General features: G+C 32.5%; 1 protein-coding gene across 1 annotated transcript in view; it reads left to right on the plus strand.

The window, feature by feature from the left end:
• Positions 1–12,297, plus strand: part of LOC106875008 (uncharacterized) — a 196,187-nt gene that overhangs the window by 43,234 nt on the left and 140,656 nt on the right. The window contains exons 30-41 of the mRNA XM_052971235.1: positions 983–1,115; positions 3,127–3,180; positions 3,830–4,098; positions 6,361–6,496; positions 8,067–8,114; positions 8,228–8,496; positions 8,838–8,973; positions 9,540–9,587; positions 9,700–9,968; positions 10,460–10,595; positions 11,639–11,683; positions 11,797–12,062. Of these exons, the coding sequence (XP_052827195.1) occupies positions 983–1,115; positions 3,127–3,180; positions 3,830–4,098; positions 6,361–6,496; positions 8,067–8,114; positions 8,228–8,496; positions 8,838–8,973; positions 9,540–9,587; positions 9,700–9,968; positions 10,460–10,595; positions 11,639–11,683; positions 11,797–12,062 (1,809 nt within the window). The remainder of the gene's footprint in view (positions 1–982; positions 1,116–3,126; positions 3,181–3,829; positions 4,099–6,360; positions 6,497–8,066; positions 8,115–8,227; positions 8,497–8,837; positions 8,974–9,539; positions 9,588–9,699; positions 9,969–10,459; positions 10,596–11,638; positions 11,684–11,796; positions 12,063–12,297) is intronic.

Here is a 12,297-nt window from a genome sequence, read left to right on the forward strand (position 1 = left end):
AAAATAAGCAACAAGGATATCCAAAGTTAATGCAGTACGATCGTTTCATGCTATTCCATTTAATTAAGCAATGTGAACATTACATCAAATGTAAAATGCAGAGCAATCCTCAGTTGCACAAAGATATAGAAATTTACTGAAATTACATTTCAACAGAAGGACATATTTTTATAACTACATTTAAACTCTCCAAGTAGAAAGGAAGAATACAAAAAACCATTTTGACTTAGCCAGACCATACAGGCTAGTAAATAATTCTAAGCAGATTTTTAACTGTCACTGATTTTATTTGTTTTTTTTTGTTTCTGATTTATGGATCATTTTATCAGACCTAGTGATTCAAACCTTAAGAGGGCACTGGCATTTTCTTTGTAGGCAACGGAAAGGGGTAAACTATATAGACAGTAAACATGGATGATATAGTTATAAAATTTCTTATCATCCATGTTTACTGTCTATATTGTTTACTCTTTTCCCTACAAAGATAATGCCAGTGTCCTCTTAAGCTTTGAATCACTAGGTCTGATTAATCTTACTCAACAGGGTTCATAGCTCTAAGATTAGGGAGTCTCTCCAGGTTGAGCCACTACTTTTCTGTATTGAGAAGCGGTATTTCGTCTGTCTTTACGTTGAGTTCAAATTCCACCAAGGTCGGCTGCCTTTCATCCTTTCAGGATTGATAAATTAAGTACCAGTTATGCACTGGAGTCGATCTAATTAACTGGCCTCCTCCCCAAAATTTTTGGGCCTTATGCCTAGAGTAGAAAGTATACATTTTGAGTTCAGGCTGACTTCTTTTACTCTTTGCCAGACAGATGAAATAAGCATTTGAGTAGATAGATAAGCATGACTAAATGCTTAAAGGTGGCACATTAGCATTCCTACAGGCAGATGATTTAAAAATAAACTGAAAGAATACTGAAATAATGTGAATTACTTTTTAAAATAAAATCTATTTCGTTTAATATCTTATAACTTTTAGGCTAACACAAGACAAGGAGTAAATTTATATGACAAAACAGCAACTCATATAAAGGTGAATTTATTTCCGATCGATGTCAAACAATGCATTGCTACAGAAGTTTCGATCTTTGCTTGTATGAGTGAAAGTCCAAGTAAGTTAATTCGTTAAGTTATTGCATTAATAGCTAAACTTCTTTTATTTCTTTAGTAAAGTAATCCACCATTGACATCATAAGTAAATATCATTGCCACTGCTACCACCACAACCCCACCACCACCACCACCACCACTACCACCACCACTACCACCACCACCATCTCGATTGTCATCATTGTCATCGTCATCATTATCACCATTATCATAATTGTCATAATTTACACTGTTACTGAAATAAGTAGGTAAAACTTCATTGTTTCTTCTAAGCCAATTACAGACAGTTTGTTTCATAAATATAAGCTCTCAAATTTAGGAAGATGGTATACTCAATTACATGAGCTTCAGTACTTCACTGGAACTTTAAGTACTCAGAGAAATGAAACAAGGCTGAGTATGGTGAATTTCAAACACTGAGCATGGAGGGAGACAACTAAATACTTTGAGGCATTTTTGCATAATATTCTACAAATTCTCCAAATTTCTAAACTAATTTGTAACCTTCAAAAAAGAATTGAATTTATTAGTAAAATTTCACTGTATTAATGTTTCTCTCTCTCTCTCTTGTTTGTTTGTTAATAAATGAATGACTGATAAAAGAACAGAAGTTATATAATCACCTTTAGCTTACATCTGTTTTGGCTATATAGAAACGTGCACATTGAGCTGGGTGCCAGTGGAACATTTAATAGCTTCTTCAAAGCCAGTTATATGAAGTTTTTATTGAGGAAAACATTTGAATATATACACACATGTATGATATTATATTATATCATTTGTTTGTATTCATGTGCACAATTATATATTTAAATACTTGACAATAAGATGTCTCACTAGTACTTCTTACAAAAGCTGGCTATAGCTTTTTAATCTCTGTTGAAGCCGTCCATGTCACATCTCACAGCTTTTATAGTATTCATAGAGCATTGAACAGCAGTTATGATGTTGGCATTTTGATACCTAGTGTGAGTCATTATCATACAGGTAGCACTTTTCCAATATTCCGATAGCTTTCAGTTCTCCATGTCAGCTAATTTTTTCTCAACAACTTTTAATCTTTATGTTGTTATACACCACTGACTGTCTGCCAATACATGAAGCTCCTCTTGAATAAATATGACATAACAAATCGTCACATTTAGCCCCCACAGTGTAACCTCGTGGATATCATTGGCTATTTTTTCTTCCTCCGTCTTTCCCTTCTTAGGACTTTCTTTGTTTCCGACGAAGAGCTCCGCTCGAAACATCAAATTCTCTTTCTTTCCTTTCCTGAGCGTCCAGTAACACAATCTGTATCACGTCCTCACTTTGTTGTTGCTTTTTTGTCTTTTTCCGTTTTTGAACCTATATATATATATATATATATATATATATATATGCATGTACGTATGTATGTATGTGTGTGTGTATACATATACATGCACATACATGTGTATCTCTGAAAAATTGGAAGCAATGATGATTATATGTGTGTGCGTGTGTGTGTGTGTGTGTGTGTAGGAAGCCTTTGGACCCTGTTTACACTTTAGGAGATTCCTACTGAAGTTCTGGAACCCACAAGCTGACCATGTCAACTAAGGATAACCCTTTGTTCAAGTGCTCAATAAGTAACTACATGGTCTTTTCTCTTCCCACTTTGAAGAGCGGTTTCAGACCACCAGCCATTAGGGTCTGAAGAAACACTGTAATGCTAAGCATTTTAGGGACATGAAACCTAAGGTAACCCCATAGACCAGCCATAGCTATCTTTATCTAGTTATATATATGTATGTATGTATGTATGTATGTATGTATGTGTGTGTGTGTGTGTGTGTTTGTGTGTGTGCATACATAAATACATATATGCATATATACACACACACATAAATCTATATTTATTCATACATATATCATATTTGCCTTTATATGTAGCATCTAGTATCATCTTAGATTCAATCCATGTAAATAAATGTATTCTTTTAAAATCTAAATTAATTAATAATGTTACATTTACTTTCATTTCTTTAATAGTAACCACACCTGAGGTAACCACCATATTAACCCCAACTACATTTCTACCAACCAGTTAGTATACTTATTTATTCACTTATTGATTAAATTTTTCACATTAGATATTAAATTTATGATTTTACTATATCTAATGACTCTCATTTTGATTTGATATTGCAAAACTCAAAGTAAAAATCTAATTTACTATTTCATATTTTGATTATACTGTTATATACAACTGCATCTCTATTAATGGCACCCTAACCTGTAACAGAGACAGGAATGATACAATGAGTGAGCCTCTACACAGTCGTTCATCCAACTAGAAATAGCAGCCAACTTCCATTAAATCACTCTGCTTTCATGAACTCTTTGTTTGTCCTGTGTATCACATATTACCCTGGCATCTATGTGTCGTATGATGCAAATATCCAATTTTTTGGATATCTGTATAAATCACTTAATAAATCACTGTATACCAGAATTCAGTGCAGAATTAAAATTACCATATAATATCTAAGCTGTTATATTGGTTGATATTTGCCCTGGAACTCACTATTAGGTTTGTATGTGTTTGAGTTAGACTGAGTGACATTACAAAACAAAAACCAACAAGTAGTAGATATGGTTTTAAAAACTTTCTATTTGTTTTAAATGGAATCTATAAAGAATATTTTATAATTTTAACTAACGTTTCTGATAAGGCATTTAATTTCTTTTGTAGAATCATGGTGCATATTCAATGATGGCTTGGCAGAGCATACTTTAGTAAGAAACACAGATATCAATTTGTCAAGCAATGATGAAAACAAAAATGTTATTCGACCAGGAGGAAAAGGTTGGAAACCAGCAAAAGAAGATAAGAAACCGTTTGTTAGCTTTTTTGTTGGTGATTCTTTGAGGTATGGTGCATCTATACATCTAGGCAAGGCTAAAGATATTAAAAGTTTTGATGTTATTCTAAGTGGAGGTGAAAATAATAAGAAATATATGGTGAGTTTACAAAACAATGTTTGACTACTTTTTTTAATGCAGTAAAATGAACAGTTACATCATGGTAGAGTTATTCAAGCTGTCAAATAACACACAGAACTGTTCAAGTCACTTTTAACTTATTCCATAAAGTGTCAAAATGTCTCCCACAAATACAACCTGGTCCCTGATACAGTTTCACAACTGTTCAAAAGCTTGGTCCCTGTAGGTCTCAGTTTTTGTCTATTTTTATTTCATATAAGACTTAAGGATATATGGGTTTGCTGTGTTTATGTAAATTTTGACCGCATAACCTTGGGCAATAATCTTTAGTAACTTTCAGTTTCTATTATTTTTATTGTATATATAGCATTGTGACCATTCCACTTATTCCTTCATTTCTTCTTTCTTTTCTTGAATGTTAATTTTGAATGTAATTCTTCCATGGTTGAGATTTAAATATTGCACTGTCAAATTTATTATCATTCTGTCCTGTAATAGTCTTTACTATCTTATTATCCCTAACTACCTTGTTCCAACTTTATCATAGTGTGGAAGGCATATTCCATTTTCATCAGTTTTTAGATGAAGAAAGGTATGTAAGCTGAAGTGAAGATAACAAATTTGGCTTTTTAACCAACCTCTCCTTTTCTGAGGATCAAACGCTGGAGTTGGCACATTACCTTACCAGCACCTGCAATTCCAGCATTCGATTCAGCCTCCTGCTTCCCATCAGTTATAAAAACAGCTCTGAAATACTTGTCTCAGATCAAAATTATTCTAGGTGAATATAACAAACCCATATTTCAAAGTTCAATACCGTGAGGTGGGGCGGAGCGAGAAGAAATCTAAAAACTATCAGGACTGATCTTGAACAAACTTTTAAAAAGTTGTAATGGAACTATGCTAGTCACCAGGTCACGGTTATGCAATGAAAATATTTGACATGTCATGAAATAAGTTAAAGGTGAATTTAACAGATCTGTGTGCACTATTAACCCTTTAGCATTTAAACTGGCCATATCTGGCCCAAATATTCTACCTGTTTTATGTTCAAACTGATTAGATCTGGCCTCCTACACCTACCCTACAATGCCATTCTAAAAAAATAAACAATCATATCAAAATCTCAAGGCCACAAGATAATGTGTGATAAATTCAAAGCAATATGAATGAATAAGAATTACATTTGATAGGGTAATCTGAATGTAAAGGGTTAAATGGCAAGGAGTACTCTTCCACAATGTGATTTGCTTCAGTTTTAATACATGATCTCTGATAAAGTCACTTGCTAGACAAGTACAATTCCATAAAATAAATGTTTTAAAACCATGTCGTCTAAATTATATTTTGAAATAATTGTTTGTCAGAAGAAATTATATTCTTGATTAAATATTGAGTATATTTACTTCTAAAATATAAATAAAGAAATTAATTGAAATCCTGGATTATGATTATTGCTAACTGTATGTAATATCGTTGCTAAGATTTGCTGCTAGTAAATTTGGAAAATATGGTTTTGTCATTTGATTATTTACTATGAAATTACTATTTTAAAATAATTGAAGAAACTATGTCAGCTAGGATAAATTTTGTTACATTAATTTTGTTAAGATGTGTGACCAAATGGTTTGGGTGTTGCACCAGTGACCATAAGACCATGGTTTCAATTATTTTCATACTGGGCAATGCATTGTGTTCTTGAGCAAAACACTTCATTTTACATTGTTCTGGTTTGCTCAGCTTTGAATGAGTTCCAACAATTACTCAGAAGTTAACCTTGTGTCAGACTGGCATCTCATTCAAGAAAAAAATTGTCATAATCTTAGTCAATTATACACCATGAGAAGTTGACTAAGCCCTAATTTTATGAGTCCTAGGGCTCAGGACTGACCTAAATCTAATTCAATAAATTCAATATCATTCATTATCCAGGGCTTCATCACCCGTGAAGGAGAAACTCCTTCCTGGACTCCTTCCACCACTGTCTGTCTCTGGTCAGTCATGATTATAAGTCCCAGGTAGCAGGTGAGATTATCTCACCATCTTGTCTTCAGTTGTCAGCATCTTGATCTTCTCCATGTCTTGATGACCATTCCATCACCTACCTTGATTGCTCATCTGTTGACTTTCAGTCATGTGATGTGGCCATGTGATGGTTTAATAATTCAATATGTTTTATTATTTCTTTTGTTGAAGTCTGATAACCAAACAAGTATGTAATAATGGATACTTCTCAGGTTATACATAAATATAATCGTTCTTTCCTATTTGAATATCCAGGCAAACTTAAAAGGAAGTGTAGTTAAAATTCCATTTGGCACCACATCAACAACTGTAAAGATCTCTTTCAAAGGGGTTCCAGGTGATTGTGACATGGCTGTGACAGTATCTATAAAGGGGTGCTTTGAATCACTAAGTAAGTATTTAAATGTATCTTTTACTTGTTTCGGTCATTAGACTGTGGCCATGCTACAGCACTGCTTTGAAGAATTTCAGTCGAATGAATTGACCCCAGTACTTTGAAGTATAGTACTTATTTTATCAGTCTGTTTTGTTGAACTGCTAAGTGACGGAGATATAAACACAACAATACCAGTTGTCAAGCAATGGTGGGGGACAAACATAGACACAGAGACACACACACACATATGTCAGGCTTCTTTTGGTTTCTATCTACCAAATCCACTCACAAGGCTTTAGTAGGCCCAAGGCTATGGTAGAAGACACTTGCCCAAGGTGCTACACAGTAGTACTGAACCCAGAACCATGTGGTTGGGAAGCAACCTTCTTACCTCACAGCCACACCTGTACCTGTATATTGCATCTCATCAAATTAATTTGGTCTTCTATATCTAATTCCATAACTAGTATATTTTGTAGAAGGCGCATGGCTCAGTGGTTAGGGCATCGAGCTTACGATCATGAAGTTGTGAGTTCGAATCCCAGACCGGGCTGAGTGTTGTGTTCTTGAGCAAGACACTTTATTTCACATTGCTCCAGTTCACTCAGCAGTAGAAATGAGTTGCAATGTCACAGGTGCCAAGCTGTATCGGCCCCTTTGCCTTTCCCTTGGATAACACTGGTGGCGTGGAGAGGGGAGGCCAGTATACATGAGTGACTGCTGGTCTTCCATAAAAAAACAACCTTGCCCGGACTTGTGCTTGGGAGGGTAACTTTCTAGGTGCAATCCCATGGTCAGTCATGACCGAATGGGGTCTCAGCATACTTTGTAAATTAACAGAATACTATTTTCCTTGTTGGGTTAGCCTTGCGGTTCTTAAATGGTGCCCCATGAAAACGATTAGAATTGTATTACTGGTCAAGACATTCTTGTAAAACATTTTTGGAAAACAAATAGTCTTGTGGTTTAATGAACTGACATGAAACAGCATGTGAATAATGCCGATGTAGTTCACATCATTCCATTTTTTACCTTTCCAGTTTTAGCTTCTACTCTTGTGCCAGCTAAATTAGCTCAGGTAACAACACAGGCACAAAAGATGTTTAAAAGTTGCTACTTTAATTTTTGACACTATACTTTAAAAATATTTCTACCATTTTTTCCAGTCTTTCTAGCAAGGAACTAAATTTCTTCTGTAGAATGTTGGTGAATTTAATGGGCCAATCATGCAATTAATAAAATTTTAATTTGAAAAATATTGCATAAATAATGTTGGTTTCAAGAAGAGGATCATTAATATTAGCTGCTTTACTTAGATGCTTGACGATAAGATAGATTCTGGTTGCTTTTTTTTCATTAAATTATAAAAGCACAGTGGTAACACATTGAATGCATGTTAGAATCTTATATAAAAATCTTACCAAAAATATATTTTTTCTTACTGTTTCTATGTTGAATATATGAAATTTCATTAACTGTTTTGTAAGCTTTAAAATGTCTGATAATATACATAACAAATGTTATTTTGTTGGTATTATATAAAGATCGTAGTAAATGTAATTCGTTTTTATCATTTTGATTTTAGCTACAACACCACTTCCAACATCAACAGCACAACCAACAACAGCAACAGGTATGATGATTAAAAGACACTTTTTTCAATTTCTTTAATATGAAAAATCTAAAGAATCTTTCTATGATTTTATGTAAACTTTTATCTAATAATGAATTGAATTTCTTCTGTAGAGTCTTGGTGTGTATTCAATGATGGTTTGGCAGATCATACTTTAATAAGGAACTGGGACATTAATTTGTCAAGCAATGATGAAAACAAAAATGTTATTCGACCAGGAGGAAAAGGTTGGAAACCAGCAAAAGAAGATAAGAAACCATTTGTTAGCATTTTTGTTGGTGACTCTTTGAGGTATGGTGCATCTATACGTCTGGGCAAGGCTAAAGATATTAAAAGTTTTGATGTTATTCTAAGTGGAGGTGAAAACAATAAGAAATTCAAGGTAAGTTTACTGAAATGATGACCGCCTTTCTTCTCAAAATAATAAAATGTAACTGGTTATATTTTTTCAGACATTTAATTTTAAAGCATATATACATATATATGTATATATATGTGCGTGTGTGTGTGTGTGTGTGTGTGTGTATTGAACATGTGAAATAATTTACACCTGGTGCTATGGTGTTAGAGCAGATACCTGGTCATACAATAGATATTAATACATGCTTCTTTACTTCTGTTTTCAAAGTTAGATAAAGAAACAGAAAATAATATAATGCACATACTTTTGTCAGATTATCCATTAACGCAGTTCATTCTCTTCTACTTGTGTATCCAATACAGGAAAATTTGAAAGACACTGTTGTTAAAATTCCATTTGGCACCACATCGCCTACCATAAAGATTTACTTCCAAGGTGTCCCAGGTGACTGTGACATGGCTGTAACAATATCTATAAAGGGGTGCTTTGAATCACGATGTAAGTATATTAATCTGCAAGTAACTCATCTTGACGTTGTTTTCTTTAACTTACCACATAACTAGTACAATTTATCTCTTATTATGATACATTTATGTTTGTGTGTATGCATATGTTTATTAGTTATTCAGGGGGCCATAATGAATGGTTCCTATAAGCTTTAACCTTCTTCCCAACCTGGTTAGACTGATGTAGTTTATGGTCATTTGATCCTCTATTGTTCAACTACAAGGCTGAATTAAGAGCCATAAAGTTCCTAACCATTTAAAAGATTTTGGTGCCCACCCCTATATATGTAATTGAAAATATAAACAATAATAAACCATAAAATAATCTTTATAAGGGATTAAAAATAAAAATGGTGAATGTATGTCTTCCAAACTGTAGTTGTTTTAGTTTCAATGCAGTCACAGATCAAATCACTTGCCTGACAAATTCATCTCCAAAAACCTTACATTAGCATATAGAAACAATGGTATATTAGAAACGTAAATCATGTTAAACTAATTTTAGACATTTAAAACTCCCTGTAATTCATATCTTGTCAATTTTCATTTTGATTTTAGCTACAACACCTCTTCCAACATCAACAGCACAACCAACAACAGCAACAGGTATAATGATTAAAAGACACTTTTTCAATTTCTTTAATATGAAAAATCTAAAGAATCTTTCTAAAATTTTATACAAAATTTTATCTAATAATGAATTGAATTTCTTCTGTAGAGTCTTGGTGTGTATTCAATGATGGTTTGGCAGATCATACTTTAATAAGGAACTCGGATATTGATTTGTCAAGCAATGATGAAAACAAAAATGTTATTCGGCCAGGAGGAAAAGGCTGGAAACCAGCAAAAGAAGATAAGAAACCATTTGTTAGCTTTTTTGTTGGTGACTCCTTGAGGTATGGTGCATCTGTACGTCTGGGCAAGGCTAAAGATGTTAAAAGTTTTGATGTTATTCTAAGTGGAGGTGAAAACAATAAGAAATACATGGTGAGTCTACTGAAATGATGTTTGTCTTTCACAATAATAAAATATAAAATGTTATAAAACTATATGATGTTGGTTATATTATTTTGAAATATTTCTTTGTCAACACAGATAACATGCATGGTTAGATATTGAGTATCTTTAGTTTTAAAATATAAATACATAAAATAAAATTCCGCATTGTAACTATTAATGTTAGATATATATAACATTCAATATTGTTAAATTTAACTTTTAGTAAGCATAAAAAGAGTTTTTTCTTCATTTAATTACTGACTGTAAAATCATTAGGTAAAAATTACCAAGTAATTATGTGAGAACAAGTTTATTTATTTTATTCTAGTTGTGAGTTAAGATTTCATTGTAATATTCTATAACATGTTTTATTTATGTTGTTGAATTCAAAAATGAAGAAAAAAATTATTATTGTTACCGTGACACTTTTTCTCATATTATTCACAAATATAATCATCTTTCTCTGTTTGAATATCCAGGCAAACTTAAAAGACAGTGTTGTTAAAATCCTATTTGGTACCACATCAACAACTGTAAAGATCTCTTTCAAAGGAGTTCCAGGAGATTGTAACATGGCTGTAACAGTATCTATAAAGGGATGCTTTGAATCACAATGTAAGTATTTTGAACATATGGGTATCACTTCTCCTTCTGCTTCATTTATGTAGAGTTGCAATATAACTTGTAGCAATTTGTGTATCGTTAGTATACAGTACTGGACTACATCATAGCTAGAAAATGAAATGAATAACGAACAAAAATATTCAATAAGGAGGTTTAAAATGATTGCTAACTTTAAACTACAGTGTTTGCTAGAATACTGCAATGTATCCAAGGAGTTGAAAACATTTTGAATTGTAAAACTGTGAAAAAAGGAATTGAACAAACCTCTGGTATTAATATTTATAATATAATAAAATGTGAAGTGAAAAAGATAGGGGAAAAATACACCATAAAAGGATTGGAATATCTGCCCAGCTATCTTACTATATGCTGCCCCTTAAAAATAAAAGTGAAGATGAAAATGCTTTTTGCTTCGCATGCATTTTTCTAGGAAATAGAATTATTAAAGAATGAATGTTATGCTAGAAAATAAAAAACTGAAGAAACAAATGAATTCAATAATGATAGTAAAATATGAAGTGGACAATAGAGTATTGGCTGGACACTATAAAGCATATAATGTGATGAAAACAGATTGAATTGTAAAAAGGCGCAATAAACAAGTCATTGATACTTTTCTCATATTAAACACTCATTTAACCAAGTTTGTGGTATTATCCATTTCCTAAAAACAGATTTCAACAACTGAAAAATTTCCCAATTTCTTAATCATATGTAATGAATAATGAAAGCTCTGACCAATTCATTTAGGTTTTTTTGATACACGGAATCCCAAAATAGTATTAATTTTGCAATTTGATTTTTCAATATGGTAGAAATCCAAGATGGCAGCCAAAATACGCAATTTTGTTAATGAAATCAGTAGCTTTTGAGGAAATTTCAGAAAACAAAGTAGGATTAACATCTCCACCTAATGTAAATACTCATGGATGTATTATATATGATTCTTTATTTTCATTCTATTAGGGAATAATCAATGTAAATTTATAAAGTGATAATTTCTTAAATTTCATTGTCTTTCATTTCCATTTCAGCCACACCTGTTCCAACAACAACACTCCAACCCACAACACAAACAGGTAAACTATTTCTCTTTCATAGAAATATTAGTGTTTTTAGATATTGTAATAATACTCATGGTAATAATGGTCATTTTGTTGATTTCATTTTATTTATTGATATTGTTTTCTAGAATCCTGGTGTGTATTCAATGATGGTTTGGAAGATCCCTCATTAATAAGGGCGTGGGACATTAAATTATCAAGCAATGATAAAAGTCCAGATGCTATTCGCCCGGGTAGAAATGGTTGGAGACCAGATGAAGGTGATATGAAGCGCACAGTAACAATGTTTGTTGGTGATGCTTTAAGATATGGTGCATCTATTCATCTATTACGAGCTGTGGGTGTTGCAAAGTTCGATGTTATTCTCAGTGGAGGAGAGAATAATAGACTTAAGGTGAGTTTCAGTGAGGTAAATTTACTATAACAATATTATCACATTAAACACTTTATTGAAATAGTTCCATAAGTTTTAGCATTATTATCCAATCCTACAGAAACGCTGCTCTCAGGGCAGTTTTCTGTTAGAATATGTCATGTTTGCTTGTAGGAAACAGCTGTGATGTGTATTTCTGCCAATATATGTATATATATATATATATATATATATATATATATATATATATATATAT

The sequence above is a fragment of the Octopus bimaculoides genome, chromosome 10, assembly GCF_001194135.2.
Source record: "Octopus bimaculoides isolate UCB-OBI-ISO-001 chromosome 10, ASM119413v2, whole genome shotgun sequence".
Lineage (NCBI taxonomy): Eukaryota > Metazoa > Mollusca > Cephalopoda > Octopoda > Octopodidae > Octopus > Octopus bimaculoides.